The 24,069-nt window shown below is 42.6% G+C and overlaps 2 protein-coding genes across 7 annotated transcripts; both read right to left on the bottom strand.

Annotated features, from left to right (window-relative positions):
- Nucleotides 1–828: 828 nt before the first annotated feature.
- Nucleotides 829–3,165, bottom strand: LOC145859548 (zinc finger protein ZFAT-like). Of its 3 annotated transcripts, none has more exons than XM_082959409.1 (3): nucleotides 2,976–3,165; nucleotides 1,830–2,084; nucleotides 829–1,298 (listed from the first exon to the last, which is right to left on the bottom strand). In XM_082959409.1, the coding sequence occupies exons 1-3, from the start codon at nucleotides 2,992–2,994 to the stop codon at nucleotides 985–987; spliced, it is 588 nt and encodes a 195-aa protein (XP_082815535.1). In that variant the 5' UTR covers nucleotides 2,995–3,165; the 3' UTR covers nucleotides 829–984. The 3 variants fall into 3 exon arrangements, with proteins under 3 accessions (XP_082815535.1, XP_082815537.1, XP_082815542.1); XM_082959411.1 differs by having other exon boundaries at nucleotides 861–1,298; nucleotides 1,878–2,084; XM_082959416.1 differs by having other exon boundaries at nucleotides 872–1,298; nucleotides 1,920–2,084.
- Nucleotides 3,166–5,719: 2,554 nt separating this feature from the next.
- Nucleotides 5,720–24,069, bottom strand: LOC123723790 (cytoplasmic dynein 1 intermediate chain 1). 4 transcript variants are annotated; one of them, XM_082959389.1, is made up of 17 exons: nucleotides 23,682–24,069; nucleotides 19,254–19,399; nucleotides 18,680–18,797; nucleotides 17,416–17,557; nucleotides 16,033–16,092; nucleotides 15,782–15,897; nucleotides 14,669–14,761; nucleotides 14,336–14,498; nucleotides 12,694–12,793; nucleotides 12,319–12,444; nucleotides 11,607–11,753; nucleotides 9,115–9,228; nucleotides 8,714–8,847; nucleotides 8,245–8,389; nucleotides 7,882–8,022; nucleotides 7,250–7,375; nucleotides 5,720–6,816 (listed from the first exon to the last, which is right to left on the bottom strand). In XM_082959389.1, exons 2-17 carry the CDS (start codon nucleotides 19,359–19,361, stop codon nucleotides 6,706–6,708), a joined length of 1,944 nt encoding a protein of 647 aa, XP_082815515.1. In that variant the 5' UTR covers nucleotides 19,362–19,399; nucleotides 23,682–24,069; the 3' UTR covers nucleotides 5,720–6,705. The 4 variants fall into 4 exon arrangements, with proteins under 4 accessions (XP_082815515.1, XP_082815518.1, XP_082815522.1 ...); XM_082959392.1 differs by having other exon boundaries at nucleotides 14,669–14,758; XM_082959396.1 differs by having other exon boundaries at nucleotides 17,416–17,473.

The raw sequence follows: 24,069 nt of genomic DNA, 5'->3' as shown, positions 1-24,069 counted from the left end.
GCCGAGTGCTCAAGTGCGTAGCACGTACAAAATCGCATGTCCTCTGTTGCAACACTCACTACCGAGTTCCAAACTGCCTCTGGAAGCAACGTCAGCATAAGAACTGTTTGTCGAGAGCTTCATGAAATGGGTCTCCATGGCCGAGCAGCCGCACACAAGCCTAAGATCCCCATGCGCAATGCCAAGTGTCGGCTGGAGTGGTGTAAAGCTCACTGCCATTGGACTCAGTGGAAATGCGTTCTCTGGAGTGATGAATCACGCTTCACCATCTGGCAGTCCGATGGACGAATCTGGGTTTGGTGGATACCAGGAGAACACTAACTGCTCCAATGCATAGTGGCAACTGTAAAGTTTGGTGGAGGAGGAATAATGGTCTGGGGCTGTTTTTCATGGTTCGGGCTAGGCCCCTTAGTTCCAGAGAAGGGAAAGCTTAATGCTACAGCATACAATGACATTATAGACGATTCTGTGCTTCCAACTTTGTGGCAACAGTTTGGGGAAAGCCCTTTCCTGTTTCAGCATGACAGTTTCCCCGTGCACAGAGAGAGGTACATACAGAAATGGTTTTCGAGATCGGTGTGGAAGAACTTGACTGGCCTGCACAGAGCCCTGACCTCAACCCCATTGAACATCTTGGGGATGAATTGGAACGCCGACTGCGAGCCAGGCAACCTCACTTTTGTGGCTGAATGGAAGCAAGTACCCGCAGCTATGTTCCAACAACATCTAGTAGAAAGCCTTCCCAGAAGAGTGGTGGCTGCGGGGACTTCCTTCCATTCAGCCACAAGAGTGAGGTTCCATATTCCAACTCCATATTAATGCCCATGATTTTGGAATGAGATGTCCGACGAGCAGGTGTCCACATACATTTGGCCACGTAGTGTATGGGCCCTGGTCAAAAGTAGTGCACTATATAGGGAATAGGGTGCCATTTGGGATGTATCCCTAGATGGACCATAAAGCACTATTCTATTTCAATCTATTCTAAACAGACATAAAACAGTTGACTTCACACATACCGTTGTCCTCCTGATCCTCGTCCTCTCTGAGGTCTATCAAGCAGATGTGTTTCATGATCTGTCGCCTGTTGCCGAACACACGGTTGCACTTCTTGCAGTCCAGGGCATTGTCGTCCTCTGGTTCTTCCCCGTCCACTAGCCCAGCTTCTGATTGGGCCTCTACTGTCTGTTGTTTCTGCTTCTTCTGGTTGGAGCTAGTAGTCTCTGTCATGGGCCCATCAGCTACAATCTTCTTGGTTGAGCCCTTAGGACGTCCTCGTTTTCTCTTGACAGGGCTATCTGTGGGGGAAATAGGATCAATGCCATCAATCACACTATTACACACAAACAGACCTATAGGGCCAGTTTCCCAGACACAAATTAAGCCTAGTCCTGGATTAAAAAGAGCTGTCAAAATCGGATTACAATCTGCTACAAATGTTTGAAGGACTACCGAGGCACTCAGTAGCCAATTATTCAGATCGTGGAACTTTGAGAAAAACAAAGAAACACCATAATACGGTCAGTTGTTGCAATGCCCTATTATCCCTGGCTGCTCACCACCTCCACCCTTAGTATCCCTGGCCGCTTTGAAGAGGTGCTCACCTCCATTAGTATCCTTGGCTGCTTTGATGAGGTGTTCACTTCCACCTCCACTCTTAGTATCCCTGACTGCTTTGAAGAGGTGCTCACCTCCACCTCCACTCTTAGTATCCCTGGCTGCTTTGAAGAGGTGCTCACCTCCACCCTTAGTATCCTTGGCTGCTTTGAAGAGGTGCTCACCTCCACCTCCACCCTTAGTATCCCTGGTTGCTTTGAGGAGGTGCTCACCTCCACCTCCACCCTTAGTATCCTTGGCTGCTTTGAAGAGGTGCTCACCTCCACCCTTAGTATCCCTGGTTGCTTTGAGGAGGTGCTCACCTCCACCCTTCTCCAGTGGAGCTGTCAATGGCATGAGGGCCACAATGATGTCATCAGGGTTGAGCCCCTCTGTGTGGTGCTTCTCAGACACATGGGAGAGGAGCTGTGCTCGGTGTGGAGAGAACAGGTTGCACAGTTTACACATGAAGATGGAGGAAGTCCCACCTGTGAATTAACAGACCGGCAGGCCAAGATTAATGTGTGTTTATGTACAAATTTGACCGTGGAAAAAGTTGACGGCCTAATAATAAGATCATTACACATTGAAAGTTGAATTGACAGTTGGCAGAGCATGGTGCTTGCAACGCCAGGATTGTGGGTTCGATTTCCACGGGGGACCAGTACGCAAGAAAAAGACGAGAATGAAAATGTATGACTCACTACTGTAAGTCGCTCTGGAGAAGAGTGTCTGCTAAATGACTTCAATGGAAATGAGATATTTTCAATAGGCTGGCAGTGCATTGGCCTATACATTGTACTTGTGTGTTTAGTGCTAGTTGCATGGTTCATTCTTTGGTCAGGGACTGTATATTTTTCCTCTAGCTACCTACCTTTCTTTCTTTCAAAATACTGAATTCAAACCTAGCTAGGGCCTACATGATCCAAGCCAGCCTAGCACCTACAAGCTGAGAATACTGAAATGGAATGAGGTCAGTGCAATATAGTTTATTGGTTTGCTCTGTGTAAACTCTGTAGCTCTCCAGACAGGTTTCGCTACCACTGCAACAGCAAAGATAGTTGAACTCCTGACTCCTCAGCAGTATGACTAAAGACAGCTAAACGCTGGGAGAAACAGGAACAGTTTCGTGATAAATACTTTCTTTACAAACTAAATCCAATAACTTTAGGCCGGACATTTAGCTGCAATAAATGTGCTGTCAATGTTGTGGCTGGTCACGGTAATTATGTGCCCCACTTTTAGCATAGAATAAACTTCACATAATGAGTAATTTGACTACATCTGTTGGCTAGCTTGCTACTTTTACCTAGCTAAGAAATGTTATTTCTCCGAGATAGTACTGTACGAAAAGGTAAACAATCGAGTCGAGTACTTACATGCGGTTGACGTCTCCATGTTTGTAAAATAAAACGTAATACCCTAAGAGTTACATAAATAAATGTACATATCTACATTACTTATTGAATAAGTAATTGAAAATCGTATTTTTATTTGTTTTGGAGGAAGGTTTCTGGCGAATCTGCGACAACAAATATGGCGGATAAAGTCTTCCTGTGGAGAGAAAAGCAGGCTGGTTTGGGATGTCCTCCCCCTGTGGCTGGGATGGCCAGAAGGCATAGTCTACCCTTGATACATTTGTAAAAGGTTTCCACTCTATTCTTCTCTTTTGAATGGGATCCTGTACAGTACTCGCCTTATTACAAAATCCTCTGACATATCATGGTTGGTTACTCACGCCCAGATATATATGCTCAACGGTTATTAAATTGTTGTTCCCATAACAGTAGAACACTAATTTATATAAATAATGTGATGAAATTATTAAGCTTAAAATTAATGTAGCGTACATGGATTTTGAATACAGGTGTGTGAACTGGCAAAACATTTCAATTTGTGAATGAATGTGCATTTTCTTCAGCAATCACTACCATTTTCAACCAGGTCCATAAAATGTTAGGCTAATAGTATGCTATAAACTGTGATATACATTATAAACATTCCAAGGAATAAAATAAACAAACAGTCAATCAATACACATTTGAACATTAAGGAATAAAATAATCAGTCAGTCAATCAATCAATACACATTTGCAAAGTTTATTTTTTTGCAATAACAAACAGTATTGTCATTATTGATCGGTGATAATGCATCCAAATATCATCCATTGATTGCATCTTCTACATGTTAGGTTTCTCATAAAAACTACCAATGGGAATTAATTGCAGCCGCCTTCTCTGTTTGTACAAAAATAAATATTTCCATCTCTTCATGAGTGATCCATTAAATCCCATCCATACAGATTGAAGCTGTCCAAGCCAGTCAAAGTAAACACCCTCTCCCCAGCCTTCCATACAGGCTATAGCTGAGTGTAGGATGTTTACAGTAACTACACTCGGAACGAAGAAGCTAGGATACTTCCATTTCCACAGCAGTAGAACTGGAAGTAAAGCTCACTCACTTGAGTCAGACACACTTTTGTCTGGGAAACACCAGATGTATGAACAAACAATAACATTCAGTTATTTAAATTAAGATGCAAACCTGAGGTTGGTGGCACCTTAATAGGGTTGGACAGGCTTGTGATAATGGCTAGAGCAGAATGGTATCAAATACATCAAACACATGGTTTCCATGCATTTGTATGCCATTCCATTCATGCAGTTCTGGCCATTATTATGAGCCATCCTCCCAATCCACTTTTACTTGCAACCTCTTCCCTCATTCACTCCACCATACATACATCACTGGAGGGTTTACTCCAGTGATGGGAGGAAGAGAAGATGCTAATTTTGACTGGAATGCAGCCCTAGATCTACGAACAACAACACTAGTCTAGGAGTCTGAGGAAGCCTGGAGCAGCAAACACCCTACTGAAAGCTAGAACATGTACATCACAGCTTCCAGTCGGGGATGTTTACAGTACCAGACAACCAATCTTGACAACACACTGAACACATCTGTAAAAATGACACTACTGTATGCAGTCTGTCACTGATAATAGCAGCTAAGGAAATTGGAATTCAACTTTGACCTTGGTCGCCCCCTACAGGGCTGTGAGAAAACATGAACATGTCAAATAAGACAATACTGACAAGTTTATCTATCCATATATTACAACATTCGTTGTTATTCCATTGACTATGTCTCCCTCATACGGTGTCATTTTAGAAACACCAGAGATGGCGAACAACTTGACGTTGGATTTCAACGATCTGCCAGAATAATGGTGTAACTAACTCAGAACCTGGGTTTTGTGAAAAACATTCCATTTCAAATCTTGATCTGCATTATATTTTTTTCTGAGCCCTGCTACATCATAAACAAGCTAGTTAGAAACATTAGGTAACAAAAAAAGCTAGTTATAGCATTTGATAAATTCAATCAGCGTTAGAACAAGCTTCCTAGAAAATAGAGAAGCTAGTTTGCTTGACTTTAATATACGTGGTTTTTAAAAGAACGAAACGAACTTGTACTGCTAGCTATCGCTAGTGCTGCTAACCTCTGCAGAGTGCAATCAAGCACAAAGCTAGCAAGCTAACACGGGCAGAAGTAAGGTGGAGAAAGGCCGACAAGTAGCTTCACAATATTGAACGTAAACATGGATTACTAGGTAGTTAACTACAGTTCGCTACTTGGCTTTAGTCGCCTGTCATTTAGCTAACTGACTTGCAATAAACAGTCAAAAGTAATCTAGTACATTTGCATATTCAGCTAGCCAGCTGTGCTATCCTTCCGAGTAAAGTCAAACATGCTAGCCAGCTGAGCTATCCTTCCGAGTAAAGTCAAACTCCTTCAGGCTTACTAGTGAGGCTTTGCTCCGCTCAGACTGTCCTTCTCGCGACCATGCATAGAATAAACTAAGTACCACGAAAACGAAACGACACTGAAGCCACACCATACGAGAATATCTTGCCGTTTTAAAGCACAACAGTTAAGTTTACCTCCGCCATTCTGTTTCCTTCTGTGTGACTCGCGCTTGTCTTTAGCATGACCTTTAGTTACCCGACACTAATATTGACGTAATTGTCATGGAAACAGAACTCCGCCTGCTACGTGGATTCGCGTACGTTCGAAAATGACCACTGAGCTATAATAAGAAGTCAACGACAGTGGACAAAGAAAGAATAAAGCCACCTCTTTACCAAGATTACCCGTTTCATAAATAGCATCGCAATAGGTCAATTCTTACAGTAGGACGCACAGTACATTCACACGGTGATACTACAACTGACCTCAAATCAATAGCTTACAGTAGCTGACTGGGGATGGTTTATATCAAATTACTGTACAAATGTTTCGATTCAAAATCAAACACAGAAATGGCATAGGTGGAATATTTAAATAATGGTAGTAAAATGTAAAATGCAATACACACTGTAAATGTATTATCTTCAACCATAACCCTAAAACTTCTACTACAGTACTACAGTAGCCCATACAGCCTGGTCTGTGAGATTTGTGGCATACAAATCAGTATTTAAGTTATCCTTATTTTATTGTCAATTGTTGTCCTTACAGCAAAAAGCCATACATTTTTAGACTTATTTCTTAAAACAAAACCATTTTTTTTAACAGCAACCAAAATGTAATAATTATCATGCTGATGCACTGAAAAGCCCAAAGCTACTTAAAAACATTATTAAAGGTTAACTTGGATATCTTGAGAAAACAATGATCCAACTTGTTATTAATGCAGCTTTTATAACCTTGAAGAAAGAACAACATGAACAGATCACAGGAATCTGATAATCAAACCAGTATAATATCAGGATCATATCTAGCTCACTCCAACATTTAGACCCACGTTAGACCCATAAGCACATTATCATTGCAAGCCATATGATTTTGATATCAAGTATATACATATCAACTGTTTAATGAACCAATAAATAACCCTAGTAAGAATAGTTGTTGCCCTGGAAAATCCTTGTTTCTTACTTTGATCTATGGAGCATAAGCTTGGAGTCAGTCTAATCACAATGACTTGAATGTCACTAAAGCATGCATGCTGCTGTTGTTATGTCAGTAAATGATGGTTTGTTATCTGTAAATGTCTGTTATCAAGCTGTCAGTCTTGAAACGTTGCATCCATTGATGAGAGGGTTTCAGGCTGCCAGCTCCACGGCCCCCTCTTCCTCTCCGTCCCCGCGGTTGGCACGGATCTCAACTAGGGTGCGGGCGAAGTGGCTCCAGTCCTCAGGGTGTGGCACTGCCAGCTACAGGAGACAAACACAGTCAGTCACATATCAAATCAAAGCAAATCAAATTTTATTGGTCACATACACAATGTTAGCAGATGTTATTGCGAGTGTAGCGAAATGCTTATGCTTCTAGATCCGACAGTGCAGCAGTATCTAACAGGTAATATCTAACAACTCCACAACAAAACCTAATACACACAATCTAGTAAAGGAATGGGATTAGAATATATAAGTATAAAATATATAGATGAGCATATATATGAAAAAAAAAAACAGAAAAACAATTGGATAGAAACAACAGTAGCCTAACTAATGTATCCCATTTCAGCAAAGAAGTGAATAAGAATCCAAGGCACAACAACAAGGCCATGAGTTCCATCTTGTTTCAGCTTCAGCACCCATTCTCTCATCGTTAGAACCCTTTAAATGATGGACTTAATTATTTCACCTCTCCCACATCGTAGATCCAGACACGCCCCTCCGAGTCACCCACGGCAACCTCTCTGCCTCCCGACGCCCATCTCACACGGTTCAGAGCACACGCCCCCTCGATCGTCACACTCGCTGTGGGCACCTTTAAAAAAAAAAGTGTCATATTATCTTACAACCACATACCAACAACAGATAGCTATGTAGAAATATGATAAAATCCTATTCTGCATCATACACATCCAGTCCAGGATAAAAGAAAGCTGTACAGTGGTAAACAATTAACTAATAAAAACCGTCATGGAGAAGAACGAGCTGGAGGAGACTGCCCAGAACAGAGTGTGATGGAGAGGAACCAGCTGGAGGAGACTCCTCAGAACAGAGTGTGATGGAGAGGAACCAGCTGGAGGAGACTGCCCAGAACAGATTGTGATGGAGAGGAACCAGCTGGAGGAGACTGCCCAGAACAGAGTGTGATGGAGAGGAATGGGCTGGACGAGACCGCCCAGAACAGAGTGTGATTGTGAGGAACCAGCTGGAGGAGACTGCCCAGAACAGAGTGTGATGGAGAGGAGTCGTCGATGACCTATGCTCCCAAAGGAATGATGGGCCATAAATAAGTCAAGTAACCTATGAGATTGTGTGACTCACCTCAGTGTCATTGTTGAGGTTCCACAGGTCCAAACGACCCATCCCATCCACGGAGGCAAAGAGAGCCGGATGCACAGGGGACCAACTGACATCATAGACATAGTCTGCATTATCCTCAAACGAGTACAGTGGCTTGTTGTGCTGGAGAGAGAGACAGACACAGAAAGAACAACAAATTCAAATTCTATTCTACGAGAATTCTATTCCATTCTAATTCTACGAAGACAGCGCAAGAATGCTGCTACAGCTGAGGGTTCTTTGGGGCCTTAGGTGGCAGTTTTAACTATCTTGTAATTGTTAGTTAAACATGTAGATCAGGGAACAGGGATAACACCCTGAGTAGAGTAATGTGACTTGTCTTACCTTGATTGACCACAGTTTTACTGTCCAGTCAAAGGAGGACGTGATGAAGAGGTGTGAGAAGTCGACAGTACCCACAGCGTTATGGCAGCTGATCCCAGTCACTGGGCCCTGGTGCCCCTCAAACATCTCAGCTATACCTGCTTTACTGCACACAACAACATAACAAGGCATTCACTTAAGTACATTCAATGAGCCTTAAGATAAAGCTATCATTCCAGATACAGTAGGCTGGTTGGTCGAAGGACACACACATATCGCAAACATCTTGCGCTGTTTTCATTGGAAACATAAATAACATCAACTTCATCAGGTTGCATTAATTTGTAACAATAAAAAACATTGTAAAATATAGATCATGTGAGAGACTGACATTACACACATCCCGCAGTGTCATGTGCTGTTTCTATGGAAACGTGAAGACACATTCATGTTATAAATAACTGTTCCTATTGCGCCTCATCTCACTAACCTGCCGTGGCGGGACGCAGAGTACACCATCCCTTCCTCGCTTCCCACCACGTAGTTGTTAACATCTCCGGCAGGGAAGGCCATTCCTGTTACTGCTACGGGCTTGGACTTATTGTAGACCAGCTCCATACTCTCCTGTTAAATGCATGCTCATATAGTTTACCTCAATAAACATGGAACAAAGACAAATACTAGTCATTTTCTTTATGGATAAAAATAATATATCATGAAATCATTTATTTAGATAAATTCTCTGAGGAGAATTAATAGGAGTTTATTGCGATACATACGTCTCAAATGGCACCCTATTCCCTTTATAGTGCACTACTACCCAATGGACCCTGGTCAAAAGAAGTGCACTATAAAGGGAATAGGGTGCCATTTAGGGTGCCATCTGCTAACCTGAGGCTGAGAGAGCATGTCTAGACTCCAGGAGCACATCTTCCCATCAGTAGACACTGTTATCAGGTTGTTGGCGTTCTGGGTACCCACCACGTTCACACAGTACACTGGGTGCTGGAGGAAAGAACAGTAGGTCGGTTCTTAGATATGTTACCACAAATCTAATGTTGTTCCCCAGACTCTTCTTCCCAACGCTTCTTATACGCAATTGGCCTGGGGACAAGGTTAACACAAATCTGTTTGAAATCTTTTTGAATTTGTAAACAAAGAAAGCCAAACAAACTAGCTTGAATCAGAGATCAGGGGCCGTATATATGAAGCATCTGACAGTAGGAGTTTTCAGATGACAATGAATAAGATTCCATGGACACGGGATACCTGATCCTAGATCAGCATTCCTACTCTAAAACGTTTGATACGGCCGCAGAGGTCACACTGATATAAACACGTTACAGTAGAGTATATGAGAGGCAGAGGGAGGTGTCTGTTAACTTACAGTGTGTTAACTTACATTGTGTTGAGGGAGGTGTCTGTTAACTTACAGTGTGTTAACTTACATTGTGTTGAGGGAGGTGTCTGTTAACTTACAGTGTTAACTTACATTGTGTTGAGGGAGGTGTCTGTTAACTTACAGTGTGTTAACTTACATTGTGTTGAGGGAGGTGTCTGTTAACTTACAGTGTGTTAACTTACATTGTGTTGAGGGAGGTGTCTGTTAACTTACAGTGTGTTAACTTACATTGTGTTGAGGGAGGTGTCTGTTAACTTACAGTGTGTTAACTTACATTGTGTTGAGGGAGGTGTCTGTTAACTTACAGTGTGTTAACTTACATTGTGTTGAGGGAGGTGTCTGTTAACTTACAGAGTGTTAACTTACATTGTGTTGAGGGAGGTGTCTGTTAGTTTATAGTGTGTGGAGGGAGGTGTCTGTTAACTTACAGTGTGTGGAGGGAGGTGTCTGTTAGTTTACAGTGTGTGGAGGGAGGTGTCTGTTAACTTACAGTGTGTGGAGGGAGGTGTCTGTTAACTTACACTGTGTGGAGGGAGGTGTCTGTTAACTTACAGTGTGTGGAGGGAGGTGTCTGTTAACTTACAGTGTGTGGAGGGAGGTGTCTGTTAACTTACAGTGTGTGGAGGAGGTGTCTGTTAACTTACAGTGTGTGGAGGGAGGGAGGTGTCTGTTAACTTACAGTGTGTGGAGGGAGGTGTCTGTTAACTTACAGTGTGTGGAGGGAGGTGTCTGTTAACTTACAGTGTGTGGAGGGAGGTGTCTGTTAACTTACAGTGTGTGGAGGGAGGTGTCTGTTAACTTACAGTGTGTGGAGGGAGGTGTCTGTTAGTTTACAGTGTGTGGAGGGAGGTGTCTGTTAACTTACAGTGTGTGGAGGGAGGTGTCTGTTAACTTACAGTGTGTGGAGGGAGGTGTCTGTTAACTTACAGTGTGTGGAGGGAGGTGTCTGTTAGTTTACAGTGTGTGGAGGGAGGTGTCTGTTAGTTTACAGTGTGTGGAGGGAGGTGTCTGTTAACTTACAGTGTGTGGAGGGAGGTGTCTGTTAACTTACAGTGTGTGGAGGGAGGTGTCTGTTAGCTTACAGTGTGTGGAGGGAGGTGTCTGTTAGTTTACAGTGTGTGGAGGGAGGTGTCTGTTAACTTACAGTGTGTGGAGGGAGGTGTCTGTTAACTTACAGTGTGTGGAGGGAGGTGTCTGTTAGCTTACAGTGTGTGGAGGGAGGTGTCTGTTAGTTTACAGTGTGTGGAGGGAGGTGTCTGTTAACTTACAGTGTGTGGAGGGAGGTGTCTGTTAGTTTACAGTGTGTGGAGGGGGGTGTCTGTTAACTTACAGTGTGTGGAGGGAGGTTTTTGTTAGTTTACAGTGTGTGGAGGGAGGTGTCTGTTAGTTTACAGTGTGTGGAGGGAGGTGTCTGTTAACTTACAGTGTGTGGAGGGAGGTGTCTGTTAACTTACAGTGTGTGGAGGGAGGTGTCTGTTAACTTACAGTGTGTGGAGGGAGGTGTCTGTTAACTTACAGTGTGTGGAGGGAGGTGTCTGTTAACTTACAGTGTGTGGAGGGAGGTGTCTGTTAGTTTACAGTGTGTGGAGGGAGGTGTCTGTTAACTTACAGTGTGTGGAGGGAGGTGTCTGTTAACTTACAGTGTGTGGAGGGAGGTGTCTGTTAACTTACAGTGTGTGGAGGGAGGTGTCTGTTAGTTTACAGTGTGTGGAGGGAGGTGTCTGTTAACTTACAGTGTGTGGAGGGAGGTGTCTGTTAGTTTACAGTGTGTGGAGGGAGGTGTCTGTTAACTTACAGTGTGTGGAGGGAGTTGTCTGTTAACTTACAGTGTGTGGAGGGAGGTGTCTGTTAACTTACAGTGTGTGGAGGGAGGTGTCTGTTAACTTACAGTGTGTGGAGGGAGGTGTCTGTTAGTTTACAGTGTGTGGAGGGAGGTGTCTGTTAACTTACAGTGTGTGGAGGGAGGTGTCTGTTAACTTACAGTGTGTGCCGCAGCAGACAGAGGGGTCCTCTGGACGGGGGTCCTCCTGTGACTACGGTTATCCCACAACACAATCTGTCCAGAGTACGTTCCCCCCACCACCAAGTTAGGATGGAACTGAGCAAAGCCCACAGACATCACTGATGACTGAGACAGAGAGAGAGAGAGGGGGAGAGAGAGAGAGGGGGAGAGAGGGGGAGAGGGATATAGAAAGAGAGAGAAAGAGAGAGAAGCAGATAACCAGAGGAGGCAGAGACAGAAATAGAGAGAGCGATAGAAGAGAGAGAGAGAGTAAAATGAGATGGCCAATATACAGCAAAACTACCTAGAACAATATAATAATTATTTGAATCGAGTTAAACCATGTTAGTTTTTATTTTACCTTCATTTAACTAGGCAAGTCAGTTAAGAACAAATTCTTATTTACAATGACGGCCTAGGAACAGTGGGGGCAGAACGATAGATTTTTACCTTGTCAGCTCGGGGATTTGATCTAGCAACCTTTCGGTTACTGGCCCAACGCTCTAACCACTAGGCTACCTGCCATTATATCGTGTGACATTCAACAATACATTCCCTTCCATTATGTTCTTAACTTGTGGTTCTGAATGTTAGCAAATGAAATGACTTCAACGTTGTAATGATGAAATGTCATCCATCCTCTCTCAAGCATCAGTCTTACGTCACATCAGATCAACAAACAGCTGCTGACCTGGCAGTGAAATGTATACTCTGGAGTGGTCTTCTTGAACTTCATGTTCCACACCAGCGCTATCCCATCAGGCTCGTGTGGAGCATCCTCGTTGCTGTTGTAAGAGGCCACCATCAGTTCAGGGTACTGCAAAGACACAATATAGTATAGAACAGGACTGGCTTGTTACTTCAACCAAGTCTTCTTCTTCTGTCTTGACCATAGAAATGGAATGAACAGAACAGGCTTGGAACCTCTGACCATGACTGGTAAACTCAGGGGTGCACTCAAAGTGGCATTCATTCTAGTTCTGTGGTCTTGACATAGACAAATAAAGGAAATGAAGGAAGTAGATGCATCAGATATGTTCTAAACTGGGAGAAAGTTCCATTGTACCTGTGGGGACCAGTCTAAGCAGGTGACTACTCGGTGTTTGGACCAGTGATCGTCATGGAACACACGGTTGAAAGACAGATTGGATCCACCTTGCATGTCCCTGATAAGGCAGAAAGGGAAATGGGAAAGATGTTCGCTCCAGTTCTACTCCGATTCTACTCCGGCGCTACTCCGGCGCTACTCCAGTTCTACTCCAGTTCTACTCCAGTTCTATTACAGTGCTACTCCAGTTATACTCCAGTTCTACTCCAGTTCTATTACAGTGCTACTCCAGTTCTACTCCAGTTCTATTACAGTGCTACTCCAGTTCTACTCCAGTTCTACTCCAGTTCTATTACAGTGCTACTCCAGTTCTACTCCAGTTCTATTACAGTGCTACTCCAGTTATACTCCAGTTCTATTACAGTTATACTCCAGTGCTACTCCAGTTCTTCTCCAGTTCTATTACAGTGCTACTCCAGTTCTACTCCAGTTCTATTACAGTGCTACTCCAGTTCTACTCCAGTTCTACTCCAGTTCTATTACAGTGCTACTCCAGTTCTTCTCCAGTTATATTACAGTGCTACTCCAGTTATACTCCAGTTCTATTACAGTGCTACTCCAGTTCTTCTCCAGTTATACTCCAGTTCTATTACAGTTATACTCCAGTGCTACTCCAGTTCTTCTCCAGTTCTATTACAGTGCTACTCCAGTTCTACTCCAGTTCTATTACAGTGCTACTCCAGTTCTACTCCAGTTCTACTCCAGTGCTACTCCAGTTCTTCTCCAGTTATTCTCGAGTGCTATTCCAGTGCTACTCCAGTTCTACTCCAGTGCCACTCCAGTGCTACTCCAGTTCAACTCCAGTGCCACTCCAGTGCTACTCCAGTTCTACTCAAGTTCTAATCCAGTTCTACTCCAGTTCTATTACAGTGCTACTCCAGTGCTACTCCAGTTCTTCTCCAGTTCTACTTCAGTTATATTACAGTGCTACTCCAGTTATACTCCAGTTCTATTACAGTGCTACTCCAGTTCTAATCCAGTTATACTCCAGTACTACTCCAGTTCTACTCCAGTGCTACTCCAGTGCTACTCCAGTGCTACTCCAGTTCTTCTCCAGTTATACTCCAGTGCTATTCCAGTGCTACTCCAGTTCTACTCCAGTGCTACTCCAGTGCTACTCCAGTGCTACTCCAATTCTTCTCCAGTTATACTCCAGTGCCACTCCAGTGCTACTTCAGTTCAACTCCAGTGCCACTCCAGTGCTACTCCAGTTCTACTCAAGTTCTAATCCAGTTATACTCCAGTTCTATTACAGTGCTACTCCAGTGCTACTCCAGTTATACTCCAGTGCCACTCCAGTGCTACTCCAGTTATACTCCAGTGCCACTCCAGTGCTACTCCAGTGCCACTCCAGTGCTACTCCAGTGTAATGTGTACTTATTCCTCCCATAACATCCATCCACAGGGAACATGGTGTGCATCCTAAATGGCCCTATTCCTTGGATATCCTGCAATAACTGCGACTTTTAACTTTTTCATTAATGGAAATTAAGTACAAAGCTGTGATGAGCTGATGAGCCCTATGGACCTTGGTCAAACGTAGTGCACTACATAGGGATCAGGGTGCCATTTGGGACACGGCCATGCTCAATGTTCTCACCCTTCTTTGTCCTCCAGGTCCCGGCCGCTGTAGTCGAAGAAGATGTCTCCCTCCTCGGCCAGCGCCCGCTCCACCACAGAGACCGACCGCTCAAAGAACACCAGGAAGTCCTCTGAGTGGAGGATCTGTTCCCTCTCCTCCTCCGTCAGCTCTCTGGCATGGGCTGAGAAGGATCACACACATTGTGATACCAGTGTTGAGAATATATGTTGGTTGTATATGTTTGGCTAAATCTGATTTATCATCAAATAATCCCCATGCAACAAGTCACCTCAGAGGTTGCGAGTGCTTTTTCTAACAGCAGTGTGTTAAAGAACATAAAGTCATTATTACTCTGTTTACTGTCCTCTGCCTCTCCTTCCTCCTCCAACTGGTCAGTCTGAGGGGAAGCTTTAGGCTCACTGCTCTCCTCATCCTCTTCTTCTTCTGGGAGGAAAGACGTGTTTTATGTTCTACACTACAGGAGGCTGCTGAGGGGAGAACGGCTCATAATAACATCCAGAACGGAGCAAATGGAATCGTATCCATGTGTTTGATGTATTTGATACCATTCCACTGATTCCACTCCAGTCATTACCACGAGCCAGTCCTCCCCAATTAATGTGCCACCAACCTCCTGTGTTACACACAAACATACAACATAGGCTTCCACATTGTTTCACTCTGTGGGGAGAGAGCATATTGAAAATATCAACCATACCCATTCATACTAACCAACCTAGAGCTCTACATTAAAAGTATACATTTCAAGAGTCTACTTCAAGAGTCAACTTCAAGAGTCAACTTCAAGCGTCAACTTCAAGTGTCAACTCAAGAGTCAACTTCAAGCGTCAACTCAAGAGTCTACTTCAAGAGTCAACTTCAAGAGTCAACTTCAAGAGTCAACTTCAAGCGTCAACTTCAAGCGTCAACTCAAGAGTCAACTTCAAGAGTCTACTTCAAGAGTCAACTTCAAGAGTCAACTTCAAGAGTCAACTCAAGAGTCAACTTCAAGCGTCAACTTCAAGCGTCAACTCAAGAGTCAACTTCAAGAGTCTACTTCAAGAGTCAACTTCAAGAGTCAACTTCAAGTGTCAACTCAAGAGTCAACTTCAAGTGTCAACTCAAGAGTCAACTTCAAGCGTCAACTCAAGAGTCTACTTCAAGAGTCTACTTCAAGAGTCAACTTCAAGAGTCAACTCAAGAGTCAACTTCAACCGTCAACTTCAAGCGTCAACTCAAGAGTCAACTTCATGAGTCTACTTCAAGAGTCAACTTCAAGAGTCAACTCAAGAGTCAACTTCAAGAGTCTACTTCAAGAGTCAACTTCAAGAGTCAACTCAAGAGTCAACTTCAAGCGTCAACTTCAAGCGTCAACTCCAAGAGTCAACTTCAAGAGTCAAATTCAAGAGTCAACCTCAAGAGTTCTTTAAGCGTCAACTCAAGAGTCAACTCAATATTCATTACCTTCAGACTGATGTGCTGCTGAAGGAGTCTGGGTCTCTTTAGTGTAGGTCACAAGCTCTTTGGGAACGAAGTCAATCTGTACTATTTTTGACGCTCCAAGTCTGTGCATCCTGCGCCTGAAAGATGAACACTCTGCTATCAGTCAAGAAAAATATAACCTTTGTGTAAGTCCTATGGGCTCTGGTCAAAAGTAGTGCACTATATAGGGAATAGGGTGCCATTTGGGAGCAGAATCAAGAGGAAAGACATACCCCAGCTCAGAGTCTGCCTGCAGCTGGAGAGCAGAGGGGTCCGTGTCCCACTGCAGGGTCCTAAACACAGCAGCAGGGGGCGCCAAAACAACACAAATGAGTCCATACATCAACTCAAGGGACATCACTTTTAGAACATATGAATTCATGCATGACAGTGTGTACACAAAACAAACATTAAACAAAACACAGGATGGATCCCAAATTCCACCCTATTTTCTATGTAGTAGTGCACAAATGTTGACCAGGGCTCATAGGGCTCTGGTCAAGAATAGTTGACTATATGGGGAATAGGATGGCATTTGGGACAGAGACACATTCACAGTTCCACTGCCTCAATAGAAGTTACATTCACAGTTCCACTGCCTCAATAGAAGTTACATTCACAGTTCCACTGCTGTCACTGATGTCACATAATCAACTGATGTCACATAATCAACTGATCTCACATAATCAACTGATGTCACCGATGTCATGTAATCAACTGATGTCACATAATCAACTGATGTCACATAATCAACTGATGTCACATAATCAACTGATGTCACATAATCAACTGATGTCACTGATGTCACATAATCAACTGATGTCACATAATCAACTGATGTCACTTATGTCACATAATCAACTGATGTCACATAATCAACTGATGTCACATAATCAACTGATGTCACATAATCAACTGATGTCACTGCAGGACGACCCTGAAGTCTCCCTGAACAGAAACATCTTCTCCATAATCACTAGTACATCGACTCTGGTTCTTACCTATATCTGATGTCCCATTACAAGATGAAAAGAGAAGGGATAAACATCAGATACTCTGTGCCACTGTGCACATATACATTGTCTGAGTCCCAAATGGCACCCTTTTCCCTACATAGTGAACTACTTTTGACCAGAAGTCCTATGGGCCCTTGTCAAAAGTAGTGCACTATATTATTTACTGTAGGGAATAGAGTGCCATACGGGACACAGACATTTCCACAGTTCTCAATGTCATATGTTCATGATGTTAGCTACATTGATAGACTAACATTTACAAATTGTTAGAACCAAAGAGAGAAGCTTTTAGCATACAATATACCTCGTTGTTGTTGTATAGAATGCCAATACCAAATATTTCCAGTTGTACATCCATTTGTCTGTGTGTGTTCATATAGAAAATAATTGAACAGTACTAAAATACCTTCTGCTTGTTTGTAATAGTGAACATTTTCCATGACATCAATACTACATCTGATAGCAGTTGTGTGTGTGTGTGTGTGTGTGTGTGTGTGTGTGTGTGTGTGTGTGTGTGTGTGTGTGTGTGTGTGTGTGTGTGTGTGTGTGTGTGTGTGTGTGTGTGTGTGTGTGTGATAGAGTAAAGAGCATGTTCCATACCTTCCCACTGTCCCCCCATCTACGGACTCCTGGCTGCCAGCATCACTGGTGGTGCTCACTGATTGTGAAGAGGGAGACATAGGGGTTGGGACTAAATAATGAAAATAACAGGTATCCCATGTTAAGAGCTGCAGAGGCTGCACTGGTGGCCAGCAGTCAGAGCCCCACAGCCAAACCAGAAGGGTTCCAAATCAACAGGATGGATTGAAATGGTTCAAAGCAAAGGAAGAAGAATTCACAAGAAAAGAGGGGAAGAGATCGTCAACTTTCTGATGGAAACCCAACTGGTTTGTGACATAATAATGCACGACCACCAAGCTAGTGTGAAATCTGTCAGTATGTTGACATAGCATATCAAACTAACCATCTGAACTGAATACATAGATTCATACCTGCAGTAGTCTCTTAAAATACATGAATATATAACCCTACCAACCAAATCACTGGATTCTTATTACTAACCTTTTGAACGTGACACAATGGAATTTCAATGTGTTTATGCCATAAAGGAAAAATTAGAGTCAATTAATAATGTAAATGATTTGTTTGAATATATGATATAGTGTAAACTGAAGATCATTTCATGACCTGATTATTTTGTATGGAGACCATTACCACAAGATATACTCATTAAACAAAGACAGGCCAGTTTCCCATACACAGATTAAACCTAGTACAGGACTGAAAAACATTCTCACTGGAAATGTTTTTCGTTAGGGTAGGATGATCTCAGAATGGTCAGTAGGATGGTAGGATAGGATGATCTCAGAAAGGTTAGTAGGATGGTAGGATAGGATGATCTCAGAAAGGTCAGTAGGATGGTAGGATAGGATGATCTCAGAAAGGTCAGTAGGATGGTAGGATAGGATGAACTCAGAAAGGTCAGTAGGATGGTAGGATAGGATGACCTCAGAAAGGTTAGTAGGATGGTAGGATAGGATGACCTCAGAAAGGTTAGTAGGATGGTAGGATAGGATGATCTCAGAAAGGTCAGTAGGATGGTAGGATAGGATGACCTCAGAAAGGTCAGTAGGATGGTAGGATAGGATGATCTCAGAAAGGTCAGTAGGATGGTAGGATAGGATGACCTCAGAAAGGTCAGTAGGATGCTAGGATAGGATGACCTCAGAAAGGTTAGTAGGATGGTAGGATAGGATGATCTCAGAAAGGTCAGTAGGATGGTAGGATAGGATGATCTCAGAAAGGTCAGTAGGATGGTAGGATAGGATGATCTCAGAAAGCAATAAGGATATGACTGGTATACCTAATGGTGGTTCTGGTGAGATCCCAATACTCTGCAGCAGCGCCTCCGTCTCTCTTCGTTTGCGGTCCAAGTCAGAATCTTCAGAGACATTCTCTGTTTTCTGCTGCAGACTCTCAGACTGAACAGGTGTTGGGGAGAACTTCAGTATCACTGTCTCTGTCCCAAATAGCACCCTATCCCCTACATGGTGCACTGGCCAAAAGTAGTGCATTATATAGGGAATAGGGTGTTATTTGAAGCCAAAAGTAGTGCATTATATAGGGAATAGGGTGTTATTTGAAGTGCATTATCTAGGGAATAGTGTGCCATTTGAAGTGCATTATATAGGGAATAGGGTGCCATTTGAAGTGCACTATAAAGGGATAAGGGTGCCATTTGAAGTGCACTATATAGGGAATAGGGTGTCATTTGGATCGGAGCCAGTGTAGCTCCACAAAGACTTGAGAAACACTACCAACCCAAATCAGACGTCTGATATACTGTTATAGAAATGCTCTATTCATCCTCATTTGAGATGCTGAACTAAACCAAAGAAGTTCACATCATATTCAAATTAATAGAGATTTCTCCTCACCTCTTTCTTTTTCCTCTCCTCCTCCTTTCTCTTCTTCTCCTCTCGTATTTGAGCTAGCCTCTGTTTCTTTCGCTCCAGCTCAGCTTTCAGGTCACTTTTGTCAGACATCTTCGTCCTACTAGATAGATAAGAAAGCAGCAATCTGCCTGTTGATACATACAGCAGTTAGCCTGGTTCATTCTGCATGTTGATACATACAGCAGTTAGCCTGGTTCATTCTGCATGTTGATACATACAGCAGTTAGCCTGGTTCATTCTGCATGTTGATACATACAGCAGTTAGCCTGGTTCATGCTGCATGTTGATACATACAGCAGTTAGCCTGGTTCATTCTGCATGTTGATACATACAGCAGTTAGCCTGGTTCATGCTGCATGTTGATACATACAGCAGTTAGCCTGGTTCATTCTGCATGTTGATACATACAGCAGTTAGCCTGGTTCATTCTGCATGTTGATACATACAGCAGTTAGCCTGGTTCATTCTGCATGTTGATACATACAGCAGTTAGCCTGGTTCATTCTGCCTGTTGATACATACAGCAGTTAGCCTGGTTCATTCTGCATGTTGATACATACAGCAGTTAGCCTGGTTCATTCTGCATGTTGATACATACAGCAGTTAGCCTGGTTCATTCTGCATGTTGATACATACAGCAGTTAGCCTGGTTCATTCTGCATGTTGATACATACAGCAGTTAGCCTGGTTCATTCTGCATGTTGATACATACAGCAGTTAGCCTGGTTCATTCTGCATGTTGATACATACAGCAGTTAGCCTGGTTCATTCTGCATGTTGATACATACAGCAGTTAGCCTGGTTCATTCTGCATGTTGATACATACAGCAGTTAGCCTGGTTCATTCTGCATGTTGATACATACAGCAGTTAGCCTGGTTCATTCTGCATGTTGATACATACAGCAGTTAGCCTGGTTCATGCTGCATGTTGATACATACAGCAGTTAGCCTGGTTCATTCTGCATGTTGATACATACAGCAGTTAGCCTGGTTCATTCTGCCTGTTGATACATACAGCAGTTAGCCTGGTTCATTCTGCATGTTGATACATACAGCAGTTAGCCTGGTTCATTCTGCATGTTGATACATACAGCAGTTAGCCTGGTTCATTCTGTATGTTGATACATACAGCAGTTAGCCTGGTTCATTCTGTATGTTGATACCTACAGCAGTTAGCCTGGCTCATTCTGCATGTTGATACATACAACACAGTAGGACCACTGGAAAATTCACCAATTCTCTCTGAGAACTGCTATCCTGAGTGCCAGTCTGTTTGTGCTAACATGCCAACTCCTTGTCCTTCCTTGTCATGTATGTTTGGCTTGACAATGAGCAATGGAGTTGGCAAGAGCACAGACAGTTTTGGGATTAGGCTACAGAAGGAGACAACAGATCTGGGACCAGGCTATAGAAGGAGACAACAGACCTGGGACCAGGCTACAGAAGGAGACAACAGATCTGGGACCAGGCTACAGAAGGAGACAACAGATCTGGGACCAGGCTACAGAAGGAGAAAACAGATCTGGGACCAGGCTACAGAAGGAGACAACAGACCTGGGACCAGGCTACAGAAGGAGACAACAGATCTGGGACCAGGCTATAGAAGGAGACAACAGATCTGGGACCAGGCTACAGAAGGAGACAACAGATCTGGGACCAGGCTATAGAAGGAGACAACAGATCTGGGACCAGGCTACAGAGGGTGACAACAGATCTGGGACCAGGCTACAGAAGGAAACAACAGATCTGGGAACAGGCTATAGAAGGATTCAACAGATCTGGGACCAGGCTACAGAAGGAGACAACAGACCTGGGACCAGGCTACAGAAGGAGACAACAGATCTGGAACCAGGCTACAGAAGGAGACAACAGATCTGGGACCAGGCTACAGAGGGTGACAACAGATCTGGGAACAGGCTATAGAAGGATTCAACAGATCTGGGACCAGGCTACAGAAGGAGACAACAGACCTGGGACCAGGCTATAGAAGGAGACAACAGATCTGGGACCAGGCTATATAAGGAGACAACAGATCTGGGGCCAGGCTATAGAAGGAGACAACAGACCTGGGACCAGGCTACAGAACTGCATGGATAACAGAATTATTATAATTTTATATTTTTTATATTTTTATTGAACCTTTATGTAACTACGCAAGTCAGTTAGGAACATATTCTTATTTAATATATATTTTGATTTGTTTAACACTTTTTTGGTTACTACATGTGTTATTTCATAGTGTTGATGTCTTCACTATTATTTTACAATGTAGAAAATTGTAAAAAATAAAGAAAAACCCTTGAATGAGTAGGTGTGTCCAAACTTTGACTGGTACTGTAGGTTCAGAAAGCTGGCTGGTAGACAAGATTAAGAATACCCTTTCTAGCACTAAATATAGGTGTTCTACAAAACCCTTCAACACTACCATTAAAGTTGATTACACATCAATCCAGGGGTCATGCACAGCATCATGTCCACCTCCGTCTCTCTTTATTGTTGTGTTGTCTCTCTTGTCGTGATGTGTGTTGTGTCCTATATTCATATTTTATTTATTTTACATTTTTAATCCCAGCCCCCGTCCCCGCAGGAGGCCTTTTGCCTTTTGGTAGGTCATCATTGTAAATAAGAATTTGTTCTTAACTGACTTGCCTAGTTAAATAAAATAAACAAATATAGGTTTAATCTCTGTATCAGTATCATGTCCACCTATAGGTTTAATCTCTGCATCAGTGTCATGTCCACCTATAGGTTTAATCTCTGTATCAGTATCATGTCCACCTATAGGTTTAATCTCTGTATCAGTATCATGTCCACCTATAGGTTTAATCTCTGTATCAGTATCATGTCCACCTATAGGTTTAATCTCTGTATCAGTATCATGTCCACCTATAGGTTTAATCTCTGTATCAGTATCATGTCCACCTATAGGTTTAATCTCTGTATCAGTATCATGTCCACCTATAGGTTTAATCTCTGTATCAGTATCATGTCCACCTATAGGTTTAATCTCTGTATCAGTATCATGTCCACCTATAGGTTTAATCTCTGTATCAGTATCATGTCCACCTATAGGTTTAATCTCTGTATCAGTATCATGTCCACCTATAGGTTTAATCTCTGTATCAGTATCATGTCCACCTATAGGTTTAATCTCTGCATCAGTGTCATGTCCACCTATAGGTTTAATCTCTGTATCAGTATCATGTCCACCTATAGGTTTAATCTCTGTATCAGTATCATGTCCACCTATAGGTTTAATCTCTGTATCAGTATCATGTCCACCTATAGGTTTAATCTCTGTATCAGTATCATGTCCCCCTATAGGTTTAATCTCTGTATCAGTATCATGTCCACCTATAGGTTTAATCTCTGTATCAGTATCATGTCCACCTATAGGTTTAATCTCTGTATCAGTATCATGTCCACCTATAGGTTTAATCTCTGTATCAGTATCATGTCCACCTATAGGTTTAATCTCTGTATCAGTATCATGCCCACCTATAGGTTTAATCTCTGTATCAGTATCATGTCCACCTATAGGTTTAATCTCTGCATCAGTGTCATTGTGTATCTATCAATGCCAGAAACACAAACTAATGTATGGGCAAATGGTTGGGATGTTCAGTTTGACATGAAATTGTGTGATTGGACTGACAAAGCATAGTGAGAACCTAACATCATTTATTCTAATTCTATGGATGGAACTATTTACAGCACTAGGAGCCAAGGAGATGCAACTACCAAAGATGCAGTTACTACAGTGGAATGTGGCAAGTACATTTTGAAAGCAAATTATACATTTGATACTAAATGAACAATCGTACAAATATTTTCTTTGCCTGCATGATCAGTAAGGAGGTGCTATTAAATTATGAAAATGAGAAGTGGGAACGTAATGCAAAACATAAATAAAATGACAAAACACTATGAGACAAAAAAATTACTTTATTTTAAATCCTGATGGATGACCGAGCAGACGGGGGCATGCAAAAAAAACAATCAGAAATGAGGATTGTAGCATCCGGCATGATGGTCGAGAAATGTTGATATCAAGCATTCCAAATACTGTACATCATACAGTATTTGACTGTGTGGACTAGCCTATTATAACAACAACCAATGAATTAATAAAAATGAAAAGGCAATGGCCCTGGATGCCATGGTAGGCTTATTACGCTGTAAATACATTGAACATGTTTTGCTACATTTGCAGCACATTGAATACATTTCCTTTCTAGATTGTTCTCCCCATCACCAGTAAAACCATGTATTCTCCAGTTAAAATCGTGGTGCGCCTAGGTTCACACACAATGACCAGAACACATTTTTAACCGTTAGACTTGGCCTACATTGGGTTCCGGCTAATAAGGATGCTCATGCAAGACAAAGATGCATTTTAATTAGCCTACCGTCTGCACTGTGCCTTGCGCTTATCTCGGGTCCTTTCCAGAATGAGCTATATCGGACGTGCCACGGGCAAAAAGACCTGCGTGATTTATATAGCCAATATCACCACGGACCAGACATTTATATAATACAACAAAGAACATAGAATTTGCCGCTCGAGCTCTGCCCTCTTTCTCAATTGGAATTAGATTCCGTCCGGAAGTGGCCTGCATGTTGTTCATCATACGTCATAGTTGTACAAACAGGAATGGAATATAGATGTTACTAATCTGGAATATAGATGTTACGTGTACTATATTATTATCTCAAATTAACAATATGGTGATTGAAGAGAAAACGATAAATCTATTTCAGAAATTGCACAAACTGTAATTCAGGCCACTACTAATA

This window comes from Salmo salar, chromosome 02 (genome assembly GCF_965601325.2).
Source record: "Salmo salar chromosome 02, fSalSal1, whole genome shotgun sequence".
NCBI classification, from domain to species: Eukaryota; Metazoa; Chordata; class Actinopteri; order Salmoniformes; family Salmonidae; genus Salmo; species Salmo salar.
Note: the sequence above shows the minus strand (reverse complement) of the source record. Positions and strands in the feature narration are given on the sequence as shown.